Source organism: Leucopleurus acutus, assembly GCF_964270905.1.
Source record: "Leucopleurus acutus genome assembly, chromosome: 20".
In the NCBI taxonomy this organism is placed as follows: domain Eukaryota; kingdom Metazoa; phylum Chordata; class Mammalia; order Artiodactyla; family Delphinidae; genus Leucopleurus; species Leucopleurus acutus.
In genome coordinates this window covers 34380081-34398734 of record NC_139162.1, presented here as the reverse complement: position 1 = coordinate 34398734, position 18654 = coordinate 34380081, and the positions used below count along the sequence as shown (strand labels likewise).

Below are 18654 nucleotides of genomic sequence, written 5' to 3'. Positions count from 1 at the left end.
AAATGGAAATTTTAGAAATTAAAAAAACAAACTTTTAAAAGATCAATGATGGGCTCAACATCAGAAGGGAGGAGGGAAACAGAGGTAAGAATTGGCAAACTGGAAGACATAACAAAAGAAAGCAAATAGATTTTTTTTTAATGAAAAGAGCCTCAGAGATTGATGAGACTTTAACATTCATGTGGTCAGAGTCCTAGAAGGAGAGGAGAAAGGGGGTGATCTTAAAAAGTACTCAAAAGAAAAGAAAGACAAAAGAAAAAATTTGAGAGCAGAGAAAGAAAAATGACACCTTACCACAGTGGAAAAATAATTCAAATGACAGCAGATTTCTCATCAAAACCCATGGAAGCCAGAAGAAAGTGGTATAATATTTTTCAAGTGCTGAAAGGAAAGAACTGGCAACACAAAATTTATATCCAGCAAAACTACCAATCAGGGATGAAGGGGAAATCAAGACATCCTCAGATGAAGAAAACTAAGAGAATTTGTCACCAGAATGCCTACTGTAAAAAAAAAAAAAAAAAAAAAAAAAAAAAGAAAGCTAAAGGAACTCCTCTAAATAGAAAAGGAAATGATACAAGAATTCTTGTAAGTAGGAAGAAAACACAGTAAACAAAATTATGGTAAATACAATAATTTCTCTACCTCTTTTGAGTTTTCTAAATTACGTTTGATGGTTGAAGCAAAAATTTACCACTATCTGATATGGTTCTAAATATTTGTAGGAGAAATGTTCTAAACAATTAGATTATAAATACGGTTTATAATCTGGTTGTCTTTACCAGTTCACTTGAACTGGTAAAATGATGACACCAGAAGACTTTGGTAAGCTATGTTTATATAATGTAATGCCTAAGTAATCATTTTAAAAGTTGTACAAAAAGAAACACAACAGGTTAACCAAAATGAAATTCTTGAAAATATTCAAGTAACCCACAGGAAGGCAGGAAGTAGAAAACAGAAATGAAAAGCAGAGAAAACTGACAGAAAACAAATATAAAATGGCAAACTTAAGCTCTAACATACAATTAATTACATTAAATATTAATGGTCAAAATATACAAATTAAAAAGACAGATATTGACAGAATGAGGACAGGGAGTAGCCCACCTATATTCTATCTACAAGGAACTCACTTAAAATATAACAATATAGGGCTTCCCTAGTGGCGCAGTGGTTGAGAGTCCGCCTGCCAATGCAGGGGACACGGGTTTGTGCCCCGATCCAGGAAGATCCCACATGCCACAGAGCAGCTAGGCCCGTGAGCCATGGCCACTGAGCCTGCACGTCCGGAGCCTGTGCTGCACAGCGGGAGAGGCCACAGCGGTGAGAGGCCACGTACCACCAAAAAAAAAAAAAAAAATCAATCAGTATAATCCACTATATTAACAGACTAAAGAAGAAAAATCACATGGTCATATAAATAGCTGCAGTTTTTAAAAAATTGACACAATTCGGGCTTCCCTGGTGGCGCAGTGGTTGGGAGTCTGCCTGCTAATGCAGGGGACATGGGTTCGAATCCTGGTCTGGGAAGATCCCACATGCCGTGGAGCGGCTGGGCCCGTGAGCCACAACTACTGAGCCTGCGCATCTGGAGCCTGTGCTCCGCAACAAGAGAGGCCGCGACAGTGAGAGGCCCACGCACTGCGATGAAGAGTGGCCCCCGCTTGCCATAACTAGAGAAAGCCCTCGCACAGAAACGAAGACCCAACACAGCAAAATAAATTAATTAATTAATAAACTCCCACCCCCAACATCTTCTAAAAAAAAAAAAAATTGACAAAATTCAACACCCACTCATGATAAAAACTCTTAGGAAAACAGAAATAGAGGAGAAGTTCCTTAACCTGGTAAAGAGTATCTATAAAAAACCTACGGGCTTCCCTGGTGGCGCAGTGGTTGAGAGTCCGCCTGCCGATGCAGGGGACACGGGTTCGTGCCCCGGTCCAGGAAGATCCCACATGCCAGGGAGCAGCTGGGCCCGTGAGCCATGGCCACTGAGCCTGCGCGTCCGGAGCCTGTGCTCCGCAAAGGGAGAGGCCACAACAGTGAGAGGCCCACGTACCGCAAAAAAAAAAAACCTACACCTGTTATTATATATGATGGTAAAAGACTGATGCTTTGCCCCTAAGTTCATAAACAAGTCAAGGATGTCCACTCTCACCACTCTTATTCAACATAATGCTGGAAGTTCTAACCAGAGCAAAAAGCAAGAAGAAGGAAACAAAAGGCACACAGATAGGAAAAGAATAAACAAAACTGTTCCTGTTCACAGATGACATGATTGTCTGTGTAGAAGATCCCATGGAATCTACCAAAAAAACTCCTACAATTGAGTTGAGCAAAGTCAAGGGGTACAAAATCAACATTCAGAAACCAACTGTAGGGCTTCCCTGGTGGTGCAGTGGTTGAGAGTCCGCCTGCCGATGCAGGGGACACGGGTTTGTGCCCCGGTCTGGGAATATCCCACACGCCGCAGAGCGGCTGGGCCCGGAGTCATGGCCGCTGAGCCTGCGCGTCAGGAGCCTGTGCTCCGCAACGGGAGAGGCCACAACAGTGAGAGGCCCGCGTAACGCAAAAAATAAAAATAAAAATAATAAAACAATTTTGAAAAAGAACAATAAAAAAGGAGGATTCAGTCCGATTTCAAGACTTAAACAGCTATAGCAATTAAGACTGTGTCATATTGACAGAGGAATAGACACATAGAGCAATGCAACCCAGAAACAGATCCTCACAAATATGCCCAACTGATAATTAACAGGTCAATGGAAGAATTATAGTCTTTACAAAAAATGGCCCAGGAGCAACTGGACATGGGGGTGGGTGGTACTCAACCCAAATTTATATAAAAATTAACTCAAAATGGATCATGGACTTAAATGTAAAATTATAAAACTTATTTGAAAAAAACAGGAAAAAATCTTTGGGATTTAGGATTAGGCATAGAGTTCTTAAACTGGAAACCAAAGACTTGGAGCCATAAAGGAAAAATTGATAATTTGGACTTCATCAAACTTTAAAACTTTTACTCTACAAAAGACCCACTTAAGAAGATGAAAAGACAAGCTACAGACCAAGAGGAAACGTCTGCAAACCACATATCTGACAAAGGACTAGTATCTAGAATATACAAGAACTCCAAAAGTCAACCACAAAAAAGTAAACAATCCAATTAGAAAATAGGCAAAAGATATAAAAATGCTTTTCATCAAAAAGGATAAACAGGGCTTCCCTGGTGGCGCAGTGGTTGAGAGTCTGTCTGCCGATGCACGGGACACGGGTTCGTGCCCCGGTCCGGGAGGATCCCACGTGCCGCGGAGCAGCTGGGCCCGTGAGCCATGGCCGCTGAGCCTGCGCGTCCAGAGCCTGTGCTCCACAACGGGAGAGGCAACAGCAGTGAGAGGCCCGCAAAAAAAAAAAAAAAAAGGATAAACAGATGGCAAATAAGCCCATGAAAAAATGTTTAACATCATGAGCCATTAGGGAAATACACATTAAAACCACAATACGATATCACCACCTACCTATGAGATTGGTAAAAATTAGAAATAGTGACAAACCGAACGCTGGTGAGGATGTGGAGAAACTTGCTGGTGGCAACGTAAAATGGCACAGCTACTCTAGAAAAGTTTGGCAGTTCTTAAAAAGTCATACATCCAAGTGCTATAGGCCCAGCAACTGTACTCCTGGAATTTATCCCAAAGATCATGTAGACTTACATATGATTCCATTTATATAACATTCTTGAAATGACAGAAATATGGAAATGGAGAACAGATTAGTGATTTCCAGAGGTTAAGGAAGGAGCGGGGGCAGGATGCAAGTGGCTATGGCTTTAAAAGGAAAGCATGAAGGATTCTTGCGTGATGGGAATGTTCTGTAGCTGGAAGTGTATGGGTGTCAATATCTTAGCTGTGATACTGTACTTCTCATTTTACAAATTGTTACGGTTAGAGGAAACTGAATCTCCAGTTATCTCAAAATTAAAAGTTTAATTTTTTATAGTTAATAATTTTATAAGGATGAAAAGAGGACCATAAAAAGCTTTAAAAGAAGGTGGGGTGGGAGCACCGCTGTGCTTCCCCAAGCTCTCTGGCTTGAGGCATAGAAACTGTGAGGGAAAGGACATGGGGTTGCCAGATTAAATACAGGATAGCTGGTTAAATCTGAACTTCAGATAAGCAACACATAACTTTTTAGCCTAAGTATGTCCCATACAATATTGGAGACACACTTAGACTAAAAAATTATTTGTTGTTCATTTGGAATTCAAATTTAACCAGCCGGCCTGTATTTTTATTTGCTAAATCTGGAAACCCTAGGAGGGAAGTACAGGACACAGGCATCTGGAGGCAGCTGGGGGCTGTAGACTGAAAGAGGGAGGGTGGACCCAGGGAGGAGTAAGAAAGACTTAAGGAGAGAGGCCAGACAGCAGGCAAAGGGATGCCGGGGGACCACAAAGATGCCCCAGACTGGGCAGTGCCTTAAGAGAGGGGGAAGGCAGACACTAGCATGGGAGGTTCCCAAGCTGCTGGGTTTATGGAGCTCTGGTGAAAGGATCCTTTGTGGGTGGTCCACAAAGAATCCAGAAAAAGGGCAAAAGAGTGGATGCTTGAGTCTCCAGTGCTGATCCGGGCTGGAGGGAGGCTGACAGACCATCCGAGGTTGGGGAGGGGCCCCTTTAGGCACTAGAAGCAGCACTCGATTAACCCCAGGCTGTCCCCTGGGCACCCGGGGCTGCTCTCACCGTGATGTGTCACCACCGTCTAGGATCTCCCCTTCCTATGGGGGAAGGGCACGCACAGCAGCAGGCTCAGGTGTCCAGGTCGGTGGGCAGTCATGCATCTGATCAAAACTAAAACTAGTCCGGGCCCTCGCTCTCAGCCAAAGTCACCTCCTAGCCAGGCCATTGCCGGTCATACGTTTTTACGCTGCTCCTGGACACACGTGGTTGCCCCTTCTCTTCTTCACAGAACATATCACTTTCTGCAAGAGTCGGGATTTTTAATTTGTTTTCTTGTTTAACAGTTGATCCCCACTAGCTCCGGGATTGCAGGCACTTGGTCTGTCTTACTGCAACATCTACGCCTAGTACCTGGCACAGAGTAGGTGTTCAGGAAAGAAAAAAAGTGCTGAATGAATGAAGGAGTGAATGAATAAACCCGTCTGATGAAAGCTACCCCTTCTGGAGCTATCCTGCAGGCACAGCTCCTTGGAACTTGGTAAAGGCAGAGGGCCAGTCTTCATCCTCCAGGAAGCCCTCAGCAGCAACCTCTGAGCTGCCACGGACTGGCACCTGAGACTGTAGGCTCAGCGTGGTCACAGAGGGGCTCAGTTCGTCCTCTCTAAACAAGGGCTCTAGCAGCAGCGTCATTATCTTTAATGAGTCCCTGCCACAGGGACTAATAATAATAATATTAATATTAATAGCTACCACTTACTAAGAACTTACATGTGCTGGGCACTTGTCATATATTTTAAGTCATTAATTCTTCAAACAGCCCCCAAAAGGTAGGGGTGGTGACCCTCTACTGTTTGTGCAGCCCCCTCCTTGTGAAAAATAGATACCCTTTCTCTTTTCAAGATCACCCTCCCCATTCCCACTGTGGGGGGACGAGGGGCAGATACTGGCCCACCTCAGCATCCAGGGAGGGTGGGTAGTGCCAGCGCAACCAGTCAACCCACTCCAACTCCCTGGCTACAATGACTGCCTCCTGGGCAGCTTTAGGACGCTTCTGAGGCAGTAAGCCTTGGTCCTGAAACCTCTTCTGCTGATGAAGAAGCACATGCCCCTCTCTGCTGGGACCACTGAGTGGGGAGCTGCTGTCTGTCACTGGCACCAGGGGATCCCACCTGGGAATGAAGGCAACAAAGAGAAAGCAGAGCTGACAGGTGGGAGAAAGATGGATTGGTGATGACTTTCTTAGAACCCCTGGATCCAGCCATGCCTGAAGCCATTACCTAATGTATCCCCAGACTTTTCAGTTCCATTAGCCAATAACTCTCTTTTGAATGTTGTAGTCAGTGTGAGTTGCATCCCTGACGTGTCACTGAACGAGACCTGCCTAAACTGCTATGTTAGTACAGCTGTGGTAAGATGAGGGCATTTTATAGATGTGGAGCTGAAGCATACAAAAGGCAAAATAACTTAGTTAACCATGAGCTGGAAGTGCTCTTAACCACTCTGATTCATTGTAGAGTTCTACATTCTATGTGTGTGTGCGCACATGTGCACGTTTCTAATTAATATTCATATCTACAAAAGATTGAGCAAACTGTTGGTGCCTAATAAAGATCTTCTGGATAAACTAAAATCAGTCACTTCCTAATAAAGCGTCTTTGTTTAGAAAACACTCCCGTCAGCAGCCCTGGATTCTTACTGCAAGTCAGGCTCACAACTCACAGCGTGTCTTTGGGGAATCACTTCCCTGCTCCCTGCCTCGGTTTCCCCAGGGAAATGGGCTGGAAACTGCACCCGGTGGGGCATCTGTGAGACCGGTCAGCCAGTGAGGGACACCCCGACTCCTTCAGGGCAGGGATCTGCAGTCAGAAGAGGAGGCCTCCCACTTCCTCTGCACTAAAGCCCAGGGACCCGTGAGGAAGGGAGCCCTGGACAGGCATCCACAGCCCAGTGTGAGACTCTGGCACCTACTAGGAGCTCAAGACAGAGCAGGCCAAGCCCTGGGGTTGCAGGGCCCTTGTTTTCTGCCGTCACTCCAGTGAGGCTCAGCCAGAAGCAGATGCAAGGGAAACTGCTCACATGTCAGCTGCGCCCAAGCAGCCAAATGACCGTAAAGGGCATCCAACAAAGTCAACTCAACAACACGGGCCTCCAAGTCCACGGCACGGAGAGCACGTGAAGAAGGCCGTGCCTGCGGGCTGGCCCATCAAGATGGTGCCGAGGCCCCAGGCCCTGACCCTCCAGGACTGGCTCCATCGCTATCTCCTCTCCATCCTTCCTCTGCTCCCTGCTGGCTCTCTCCTCTTAGCCTTGAAACATACTCTGGTCTTTCCCTCTTCAAAATGCAAAAGCTTCCTCTGACCCTTGGACCCCTCGGCTCCTGTTTTCTGCCCTTCCTTCCCAGTCTGGAACCTGGAAATTCAAGTCTACACTGCTGGTCTCCCCACCTCTCCTCAACTTGTTCCTCCGTCTGATTTCACGGACGATGCTCATCCTCAGGACAGTCCGGCAGACCCCATTCAGCCTGTCTCCACGGGCCTCTCTGTGGCCCCTCACACTGCTGCCCAGAAGCACTTTGCTGTCTGGGTATAGATGACCCCACGTTCCTCATGCCCCTCCCTTCTCCCAGCTGCCTCACCATCTGTGCTGAGGCCTTCAAACCTCTCCTCCAGCCAAGGCCTTCCTCCTGAGCTCCCCACCCATGCGGCCAACTGCTGGCCAGACACCAACATTCAGATAGGCCACAGGCAGCTCCTGCAAGGCCAAATTGCCAACAAACTCGAGCTAACTAAGTGTGATGGGCCTCCAGGTGTAGGAGTTAAGAGGATTCCAGGCTCTGAAATCACACTGCCTGAGTTCAAATCCCCCACCTGCAACTTACTGACACTGGACACATCCCCTCAATTCCCCGTGTACAAAATGGGGAGAATAACAATGCCCCTCTCATAAGCTGTCGCGGGGTTAAATGTGATAACACATGTAGATATTGACAACAGGGTCTGATACTCAGTAAGCCCTGTTAGATGGTAACGATCCTTACTGGAATCATCACCTTCTTTGCTAACCCCCAACAGCTCTTCTTCAGGCATGGTATCATCTTCTACCTGTCACTCAGAAGCTGGTCTCCTGGGACCTTGGAGTCATTCCTAACTTCTCTTACTTCCCATTTCCATTCAATTCCCAAATCCTGCTGGTTTTGCCTCTCAAGTGTTTCTCCAAGCCACACCCTCCTAACCAATATCCTCATCTTCTCTCACCTACTCTACTGCAGCCTTTTCTGTGACCCACCTAACTCCTGCCTCAAAATTTATTCTGTAGTGATACTGAATTGTCTACAATTTCCCCACAAACTACATGGGCCTCTTCTCTATGAACCGGATTATGCTATTTTCTCTGCCTGGAAGGCCCCTCCCACCTTACCTTCCACCTTCTAGGAGCCTGATTAGGTGTCACCTCCTCCTGAAAGCTTTCCTGGAATGCCCAGATTGGGCAACATGCCTGTCCTTTGAGCTTCTATATCTTAGACTTAGTGACATGATATTAACTTATCCTTTCAGGTTACCCCCTTCCCAACTTGGCTAGCGGTTCCTCACTGAGGATCTCAATCACGTTTACTGAGCTGAGGTTACTATTCAAAGAAACCCACCTATGGAGGGCCTTATAAAAAGGATGAAATCGATCAAAATGGGAAAATTTCCACTATTTTAAAATCCAGAAATGATGGATTCTTCATAGACCAAAGTACTTGATCAACAGCCTCCTTAAACCAACCAATGAGATTCAAAGTCAGGGAAAGTGAGTTCTCTCATCCATGGGGGCTGTTAAGGAGGGAAGTCACTGTGCCCTACCTGGGGGATAAAGAAGGAGGAAGAGAAGGAGGAGAGAGGGGAGGGGGAGAGGAAGAAGAAAGAATTAGATGATAGGCTCTCTGTACAAGCTTGTTATCCTCACAGAACAGTCCCAGAACTTGAAACGTGATCTCTGGGGGCAGAGGGAGACAGTTTTATCACATATTAAGGTTAGACAGATGTTTTGGGTGTCTGGTGTTACCTGAATCAAAAGCACCACAAAAGAGCTAGCACAGCCCTGCTCAGCAAGATGTGTTCCCAACAGAAAGGCACAGGAACCTTTTTTTCCCTTTCCTTTTCCTTTTCCTTTTCACGTGTTTTTCTCTTCAGTCATATTTGAGGGTTTTGGATTTCCCTGGTGTGAGGGCGAAACACTGATTTCCACACCAGACCTTCCTTCCTCTCCAAAAATACTGCAGGCCAGGTCTTCAGCAAGGGTCCTGGGTGTGGAAACAGCCTCAGAAAGAGGGGGTACCTGGTCTGAAAGGTGGGTTTCAACATGTCTCCTGGGATGTGCTTCTTAAAGACTTAGGAGGCAGAAAATCTCCCTCTCTCTCCAACACACACACACACACACACACACACACACACACACACACACACACACACCTGAGCAGACCCTTCCCCTCTAGGTGGACCAGGGCCCTCCTGCCACAGTATCAGGAAGACAGACAAGAACCACCCGCCTAGCATGGGGGGCATTTTAAAGGCCTGAGCAGGAGGTGGGAGAGGCTGATCTTCCAAATGCCCCCCATTTCTTCACTGCCGACAGCAAAGCCCAGGCCTTAAGAGGCACCCAGGGAAAGAGGCTGACGTGACCAAGAAAATAACATCTTCAGAATGACTAATGCCCCACCGGGACGGGACCAGCTCTGGCCTGGCTGCCTGCCAGAGGGTCCACAGCCACTTTCCAAGGACACGGAGGGCAAACGTCCCTGACAAGTTCCCCCAAGGACTGTCCCTTCCCAGCTCTGCCCCTCCTCGGGGCTCCCCCCAGGGGCCTGTGAAGCCCTGAGTTAGGACACCAGGGCCCAGAGGCTGAGTCACTCCCTTGGGGCCAACCTGGGTCATAGCAAGTTCATTATTTCAAGGACAAGTTCTCAGACCCCTCGTCCAGCCATCGGCCTGACAGAGACCGGGAGGGGAGAGGTCTGCGAACGGATGAGGAGATGAGGAGAGAGCAGGCGGACTAGCTTCCCGGGGCCCTGAGGCCCCAAGTGCCCGGGGGGGGCTGTTCACGTCTTGTACAGAACATGCCCAACACACATGGGGAGACGCTCATCTTCCAGCCATCGGGGGGCCCTGTCTCTGGGCCAGGCCCCCCACAAGCCTTCCTCAGCTCTCCCTCAGCAGGCCCCGGGGAGCCCAAGGCGGGGGCCTCCCGCAGAGCCATTTTCCAGGGTGTCGGGGCGGGGGTGATCTCGGGGGAGAGGGGCGCAGGGGGAGGTGAGGAAGGGGCAGCTGGGTGGAGCCAGGTCGTCCCCGCAGGAGGTCACAGAACAGAACTGTGGACTGCTCCAAGTTTTTGATGTTCCTGCTCAGGGAGGGAGTGTCTAAAACCATTTCAAAAGCTGGGGGAAGCCCAGAGAAGGGGGGCCTCATTGTCTGTGGGGAGGGGGGATTTCAAAGGAGACCCCGCCACTGAAAGGTTTCAAAAGACCCTTGCCTTTCGATCAGCTCCAAATCACGCCCTCACCAGCGGCAGCCAGGAGAGGGGTGCTGGGAAAATGTTTCCAAGGAGACGTGTCCCTGAGTCATCGTAACTCCCGGGGTCTGGAGGCTGCAAAGCCACGATGAGGCACACCCCCACCCTGCTATAAAAAGGTCAGTTTAGCATCCCCCGGGGGTGGGCTCCCACAGTCCAGGTCCCTGGGGAGGCCTGCCTCAGACCCCCGGTGCCCCAAGTTGATGAGAACGCCACCAAGCTGAACGGCGTCACGTCTATGTGCCGAGTACCCTCGGTGCCACTAAGGGGGCTTTTACCCCCGCCAGCTCCAGGCAGCCACTCTGGGCTCGGGCCGTTTGGCAGGGGAAGCTGTCCACAGGGACACTGGACAGTGTCTACCGGGGCTGCAGCGCCAGCCCCCAGCCAGAGCTCGCGCACCTGCTTCTCTTCCATTCACACCTCCCACAGTCACTCCCGCCACCTTCCCCAAGCCACCAGGGCCAATAGGCACACAGCACAGGCCAAATATAAGTTCCATCACCTCCCTCCTCCCTTCCCTCCCTACCTCATTCCCTCACCTCTGGACCAGACGGGGCAGGTCTCTGTTTTTTTTTGCTTTTTTTTTTTTGCATAGCGAGTTTATTTTTTAAAGGCATACAGACAATAAACAAAGCAAACATTCCATCAGATATTAACTTCTCCCAAGTATTATCTGTCCTAGAATCATTCCATTAAGTTCCAGTCTCTAGACATCTTAAATTCAATAATCATCTTCATCAGATCCATTACTTTTCTTCTGTTGAATTTAACTATTGCTTTCTGTTCGTTGGCTTACTTTTTCAAGGATTTCTATTAAACCTTGTTCTGACACCTTCCCACTTAGTTGTCCATACCGTGCCCTCTCATCCCATTTTCTTCCCCCTCAACACTGCACCCAGATTAATCTCCCCAAAGCACCCAGCTACAACCAGGCCATACTCTGCTCCAAAACCTTCAATGGCTCCCTAGTGTGTAAGCCCAAGGTTGTATACTCAGGTGCCCGCAGGGGCCAGGCAGGGGCCACAAATGAGCAAAGCATCCCCCCAACTCACAACAGGGACTGGTGGGGCCTGTGGTTCCAGCTGCTGCCCAGCTCCCATCAACTGTGCTGTGTGGGAATATGGGCCATGGCTGCCACCTCTCCTGGTGGCACCTCTCTTCTCCTGCCACTTCTCCTGGGAAACCAAATAAAACACCCACCAAGGGGCCCCCAGATTTGGACCCCAGCCTACAGGGTCAAGTCCAAACCTGAATCCCTTAACCTGGCCTTCAAGGCCCTCCATGGTCCAGCCCCAAGCCACCTCCCCACCCTCACTGCCCATGGCATTACAACGTGCGATGCCTCCACCCTAGTCAAGTCGGGCTCGTCCACTCCCCAGCCACCTCCTCTGCCCCTGCCTCTGAGCTTTGCTCACCCTACAGTCCCCCCACAGATGCTGCTTCCCACCTTCTCAGCCGAACCACAGCACATCCTTCAAGGACCTGCTTCTTCCTTACAATCAGCTCTCCGAGGGCCCTGTTCTCTAGCAACTGTCCTTCATTGCTAAGCTGCTCCCTTTGCCAGGGATGGCCCTAAACCACAGAGAAAACGCCTCCTTACCTTTCAATACCCAGGCCTTCCTGATGGACTTATTTGGATCCAGCAGTCCCTGTTCCGGAAGCATCAACCTCACTACACTGTGCTTACTGGATGCCCACCAGCCTCCCCCGTGGACAGGAAACCCCTGAGGGTAGGGCTGGGTCTCTCCCACCACAGGCCCTGGCAGGGGAGCCACACACAGTGGAGGGAGCCTGGTTTTTATTCAGACCCTGGCTCTGCTATTTCCTGGCTGGAAGAACTTGGGTAAGTCATTAAACCTCCTCTGTGAGGTGGAGAACTAGAAGCTACGTAAGTACCCGGCCTGTGGTGGGGCTCAGTCCACGGCAGCTGTTAGCATCCTCACCCAGTGTGACCTCCCTCCACTGCACAGAGTGGTGCTGTGGTGTCTTCTGCGGGATGCTGTGAGGTCTCTGAGGGCAGGGGCCATGTCCCCTTCACCCTCTATCACCCACAGGGACCACCCCAGGTCTCTGCATGCAGCACATGCTCAACGTTCTTTGATTGCTGGAGGTGATGAGGTCAGGGAAGGAAGGGCAGGTGAGGGGGGCAGGGCAGAGTGAGGGGAGATACAGCCCGGCCAGCAGAGGTGCAGCTCCAGCAGGTCCCTGGCCCGCGCCTCATGGCCATGAGCCAAGGGCCTGCACGTGAGACCTCGTGCAGCTGCACAAACGTCTTCCCTGGACGCTCAGGCTCTGAGACCAACAGCTCCTTGCTGCCTGCTCTCCAGGTCCCCACACCCTGCACATCCTGAGAACAGGCCACCTCACGGCACTGCCGAGCGAGCCTGGTGAGGGGCCCTTTCCAGCCACCAGCCGGGACTTCTTGCAGGACCCCGCCCTCTGCTCACACAGAGACCCAAGTGCCAATCAAACCCTCCTTTCACATATTCCACCACTCTAGTTAAGAGCAAGCCCTCGCCTTCCACCTGTGGACGCCCAGCTTCCAGGTGCTGCGCAAAAGGAAAGGTGGGAGGGAGAAAGGAGGCGGGGAGAAACACCTTTGACTCACCGTGGTCCAATTAGTCAGCCTCTCGACCTTGGTACATACAAACAAGAGTGCACATTAACACCTGCTACAAAAGCAAACATTTTTAGATATCTTCGTCTTCACCTCCCTGACACTGCCGTGAAAGCGCTCAGCAGCCAGTGACGGACAGAGTAGTTTCCTTCTTCTACTTCAGCAGGGGCCTCTCACACAGAAGGAACTAAAAAGTCACCAGCCTTCCTGCCGGGCTGAATTCCCAGGGTCCCCTGCCCCTCCCGTGCTTCTCATGTCCCCTCGTCATTGAGGGAGCCCCACCAGGCACCCAGTTGTGTGCTCAGCGCCTTCAGGGCCCCGAGTCACTGGGACGCTAGGTACCCAAACTCACTGAGCAGCAGCTGGCGGGGACCAGGGGACCGCAGCCACCCTGAGCACAGCTCCACTGAAGAAGGGCCTTATCATGTACAGTGTGGATGACGGCACAGATGCGGAACAACTCTCACAGGCTGAGGTGGGAGGGAGACTTCATACAACCGACCACTTTGGAAGTGTATTCATCTGTATCTACTGAAGGGGAGCCTACTCACATCATGACCCACCAATTTCAGTCGGAGAGATATTCCCATTAAAACCGCATGTGAGCGTCCACCAACGACCCATACAAGAATGGTCACAGCAGCACAGTATTTGAAACAATTCCACAAAGGAAACTACCCAGATGCCCATCAGTATGTGTATCAAGAACAGATAAATGGTGATGTGTTCACACAATGGAATATCATACACCCGTGAGAAGGGGCAATGTCCAACCACAGGCGCTAACATGAACAAGCAAAAGGCACCAGACACAAGTGAGCAGAGACGGTGTGATCTCATTTACGTAAAACGCAAAACCACCACAAGTAACCTATGGTGTTAGCGTCACGATGCTGAGGCCCTTCTGTTGGTGGGGGAAGGGGCTGGAGGGGGCCGAGGGGGGGTTCTGGGATGCAGGAATGGTCTGCTTCTTCACCTGGGTGCTGGTTACCCAAGTGTGCTCAGTTCGTGAGGATCCACTGAGGTGGACGCTTAAGTGGACCTTTTTTTAATGTACGCGATCAAGGGTTTTGTAAAGCAGCAGTCTGTTGGCACGGCTGTTGTTAAGACTCTAATGAGAACATGTGAGAGGCAGAAAAATGGAGAGAAAGTCAGGGTCGGGATGCTCAGGCCTGATCTTTCATCACTCAGACTGCGGGAGTCTTGGAGAAGGTGATCACGCTTCCGCCAAAGACCCAGGGCACCAAGATTCCAGAAGTTCTCAAGGCCCTCACTGCCAAACCCACCCCCTGGGCTAGCCCCATGCCACCAGAAATCCGCTGTGCCCTCTCTTATAGCAAGGGCCTCCCTAGCCGCCAGGGAGACCACAGCCACCCACAGAAGGCAAGTAAGACCTCAAGGCTTCCCTCCATCCCTCGGGCCAAGTGGGAACACGATGGGACTTGGAAAGCTCCCTTCTTTAAAGGCTGAATTTCCCAAAGTCCAAGACCGCTTGAAGAGGAATGGGAAAAGCAGCGGAATAACCCTGTAAGCATTCTGTTTTGACAATGTGCCTGAGGAATTCCCCACGTTTCGTGGGGAAACGTGAGCAGTTAAATCTATTTGATGCCATGACATACGAAATTGAAGCGTAATTGCCCCTGAGTGCTTGACAACTGGAAAGCACTTCATTTCAGAAATGGAGGGAAATTTATGCTGGGAAGTGGAAGAGACTCAAAAGTTGGACTGCAATGGGAGTGGAGCCGCGCGAAAAGAAGGTTCGGGTGGAGAAAGTGCTCCAGTTCTGAAGTTTTTAGTCCCATTTGAAATGTCGCAGAAACAGCAGCAGTGACTCTATCCTTTGAACTACAAGCCAGTGAAATGATGATTGGAACCAAACATTTCAACCCCGAGGAGCGGCCGCAGCACAGGTGGGAGGAGACGCGTGCTTACCTATCATGTGGTTGGCAACGTGGATTTGGATCTCTCTCTCGTTCTCGAAGGTCATCTGACACTTGATGCACTGGTACGTCTTCTTCTGTTTGGAAACCAAAAGGAAAGGAATTAGACAGCCAGGGTGCAGAACAGAGCAGAAAGCAAAAGTTCCTGGAGGCCATGGCTCAAGACTTCCCAGAATGGCTCTGATCCACTCCCAGTTCTCTCCAGGCCATTCTCTCCCCACCTGCCTCTGCATCCAGCTCAGATTCAGCCTGGGGACGTGGGGACAGGCTCCACTGCAAGGGAGCTGCTCCTCTGCTCGACCCTGCCCCATCCCAAGGTGAGGGCACACAGCAGAACCACAGAAAGGAAGCTGAGGCAGGCTGTTCTGCTTGGGGTATGCTCAAATCCGTCTACCCATCTTCCACCCATCTATGCCTGCTGCATCCACTCATCCATCCGTCTGTTCGTCCATCTGTCTACCCATCACTGTCTACCTACCCCCTGTCTACCCACCCATCCGTCTAAACACACACACACACACACACCCATTCATTCATCTAGCCACCCATCCATCCATCCACCCATCCACCCATCCATTCATCTCTCTTTGCACCCATCCAACTCCTCTCTCATCTATTTACCTACCCTAAGAACCGAGTGGCCAAGCAGGGGAGACTGCTTCCATCAGCTCTGACACTCAGGGGTGAATGAAGAATTCCTCATCTGCCCTAGACACACAAGGCCCCGGGTGATCCTACAGCTGGCTTCCACACACGGGGAGCTATTACCAACGGCTTTTGTGGGGAGGGGGCAGAAAAATGGAGTACATGAGAAGTTTCAAAGCTTCTCGAAGACTGGTTCCAAAGAGTGGAGCTTCAGTGTGAAACCAGCCCACCGTGGACAGAGGTGTGTTGCCTGAGTGGGGGCAGGGCTGTGGCCGTGCGTTTTTAGGAAGAGGGAGGGGTGGTATGGGAATCAAAGTATCCAAGTTTTCTGAAGACTACTTTGGGTCCTGGGATGATGGGGCCTCCCTCGACCTCTGGAAAAGAGGGCAAGACTCTGGATTTCCTGGCTGAGCACTGAGACCCAACCCTCAACGATGCAGCCAGGACGAACCACCAGAGGGCTCAGCTGTCGCAGCCCCACCTCAGCCCCACCCGAAGCTGCAGTTCTTCTGAAGGGCCTGGCCTCACCTCCGGGCCTATGCTGTTTCCTCCACCTGGAACACCCTCTCCTTCCTTGAGGACTCTGTTCAAATCGCACCTCTTCTGAGAAGCCTTTTCTTCCCACCCCAGAGTGAGTTTAGGATCTGCCCAGGCCCCTGAGCTTATGCTGAAAGCACCTAGCTGCTCCGCATACGATTTTGTCGTGGCCAATTGATTTGTTTGCTCGCACTGCAGTGTGCGCACCCAGAGGGCCAGGACGCACTCTGTCCACCTGCGGGGTCCCAGAAAGGGCTGCGTGCTTAGGAAGCATTTGTGGAACAAATGAGCAAAGTTGCGAAATAACATGTGCCACGCCCTCTATGAGGGCAGAAGGGACAAAGAGAAGTCATCCCACGGTGACTAGGGATCCTGGATCCCCACCACCCAACACAGGGCCCAGCGCAGAGCGAGTGCCTAATAAGCACTGAACTTTCATCATGATTCCTACTGCTGCCGAGAGACTGTTGAATAAAGGAATGGAGAAACAACTGGACCAGCTGGTGCTGGGAGCTCCGGGCTCCAGGCAGGGTCCCCGCTGGGGCTCCAGGACCCGTGCTGATAAGACCAGAGGGCCTTGCTCCCAGTGCTTCGGGAGACCTGGGCGTTCAGTATGTCCTCAGAGCAGCCACAGCGTTGGGCCCGGAAGCAAGCATTCGGCACGGAAACACCCGGGAGTAATGGGTGAGTCTGGTGGGGACAGAACAGGGGAGCCTCACAACAGGCAGAGGAGATTTCAGGCCAGAAGAGACAGCAGGGACTGAAGTGTTCTGAAGGGCACAGTCCCAAAGCACCCACCTCGGCTCAACTCCTCGTCTGTGCTCATGGAGAGGAAGGACCCTGGGTTTCTCCACCATCAAAATCATTCATTCCCTCTCACATGTGTCCCTCACCCACTCTGCCTGGCAAGTATAAGAGTCCTCGATGCTTAAATGGATGACTGAATGAATGAATGAGTGAAGTAAGTAAAGGCAAGAATGAAGCATGCCCCAGGAAGCTCCACGCAGAGGAAGCCCAGAGGAGCCTGCTGGACAAGGGAGACTGTGCCCCCCGCCTCCTTGGCTGGAAGTCTCGGCTGTCCAGACCGGTGCGGGGGGCAGTTCACGATCAAAGTGCTATTCCTCCGCGGGGCAGATGAATGAAGTAGGTTCACTGTGCTTGAAAGATATGTCACCAGGAGCCTGCCTGGGCAGGACGACAGGGTACCCCCAAACGTCCCCCCTCAGTGGAAGGAAGAGGACCGGGCCCTGCCTCGTGGGGCAACAGGCTCCCGGGGAATCCCAGGGGAGTGGTCACAGGAGCTGCTGACCAAAGAGCCTGGGCGTTCACACGCACACACAGAGCACGTATGCGCAGGCATGGACACATGTGAGGATATACACACAGACTTGCAAACATCCTACATACCTCGCCCCAACTCACCACCAACACGCAAGACCCTCACACACACCCACAACCCCTACACACAGCAACCCACCTGCTCCCTGTAACACAGACACATAAGTGCAACACCCCCAGAGAAGTGGAGACATCCTCATGGACCACAAGTTCAAGGAGCATCCCCAGTAACACACACGCTTTCAGTTCTCTCCCTGGAACCCTGACAGCCATCACACCCATCACTCCCCAATGCACCCACGGATGCACAAGCGACTTATGGCACAAGGGTGTGCACTGACCCTTGTGGACACACACGTAGACTCACAGGTATACACACACACCTTCACAGTCAGGCGTACACACACCTGCACACACACAGGTTCACCAGCACCAACACCCACTAAGGCACATGTATACCCATATGCCCCCACCCAAAGATGGCCCTTTGGGCCTTGCATGTGAGACCAGGGATGCCCAGGGTCCGGAGGAGCAGGCGCCCAGGCCAGGCTGTGCAACACAGCATGGGGAGAGCAGGCGAGGACTCTCGCTCTGTCTACCTCCTGCTGCCCCCCCTCCTCCCCTCAACACCTCCTCTGGGTCCGTCTCCCTCTTGCTATCCCCCAAAGACCCCATCCTCCTCTGCAGGTTCAGCCCCCGCTAGGAGACGTAATCACAGAAAAATAGAACTTGGCATTCAAAGCACCTCCTCTGCATAAGCGCTTCCCCCGGGGCCCAGCCCAGGAGAGCCAAAGCTGAACCCTGGCACCTAAGCCAGGGCTGCCTTCCCCAGCGTGGCCCGAGCAACCCCAGAGGGTCCTGGGGCAGGAAGAGAACATGCTTGAGGATGTGGAGAGGGAAAGGGAAGAAGAGGGGAAAGACAGCCACTGCCGCTGAATTCCCGTATCATGATCGCAACTCCCATTTACTGAGCACCTACTATGAGCCTTCTATGTGCAGGCACTATCTCTTCTCAATGACTCTGCAAGCTCCACTTTAGGGATGGAGAAAGTGGAGTGTCAAGAGGCTAAATCATTTGGTCAACGCGTAGCGCCGGTGATCAGGAGAGCTGGGACTGGACCCCAGGCAGGCGCCCACCAGAGCCACTGTCTGAGCTGCCGTTCTTGGCTCCACGCCACGACCACTCCACACAGCCCTGCTCTGGGTGACGGAAAGCTGTCACCTGAACAAGCCCGTGAACCTGGCTGTCTGTTTACCCTGCAGGAAGATGGAGTGTGAAAGCACCCAGTCTACCTCCCCACCCCACGCCGGACGGGGCACCGTGGCAATTTGGTGAGTCG

At 51.1% G+C, this 18654-nt stretch overlaps 1 protein-coding gene across 1 annotated transcript in view; it reads right to left on the bottom strand.

Moving 5' to 3' along the window:
- ZNF423 (zinc finger protein 423) overlaps positions 1-18654 on the bottom strand; it is a gene marked incomplete at its 3' end in the record, with an annotated part of 299958 nt that overhangs the window by 85519 nt on the left and 195785 nt on the right. The window contains exon 5 of the mRNA XM_082861880.1: positions 14787-14871. Coding sequence (XP_082718006.1) covers positions 14787-14871 — 85 coding nt within the window. The remainder of the gene's footprint in view (positions 1-14786; positions 14872-18654) is intronic.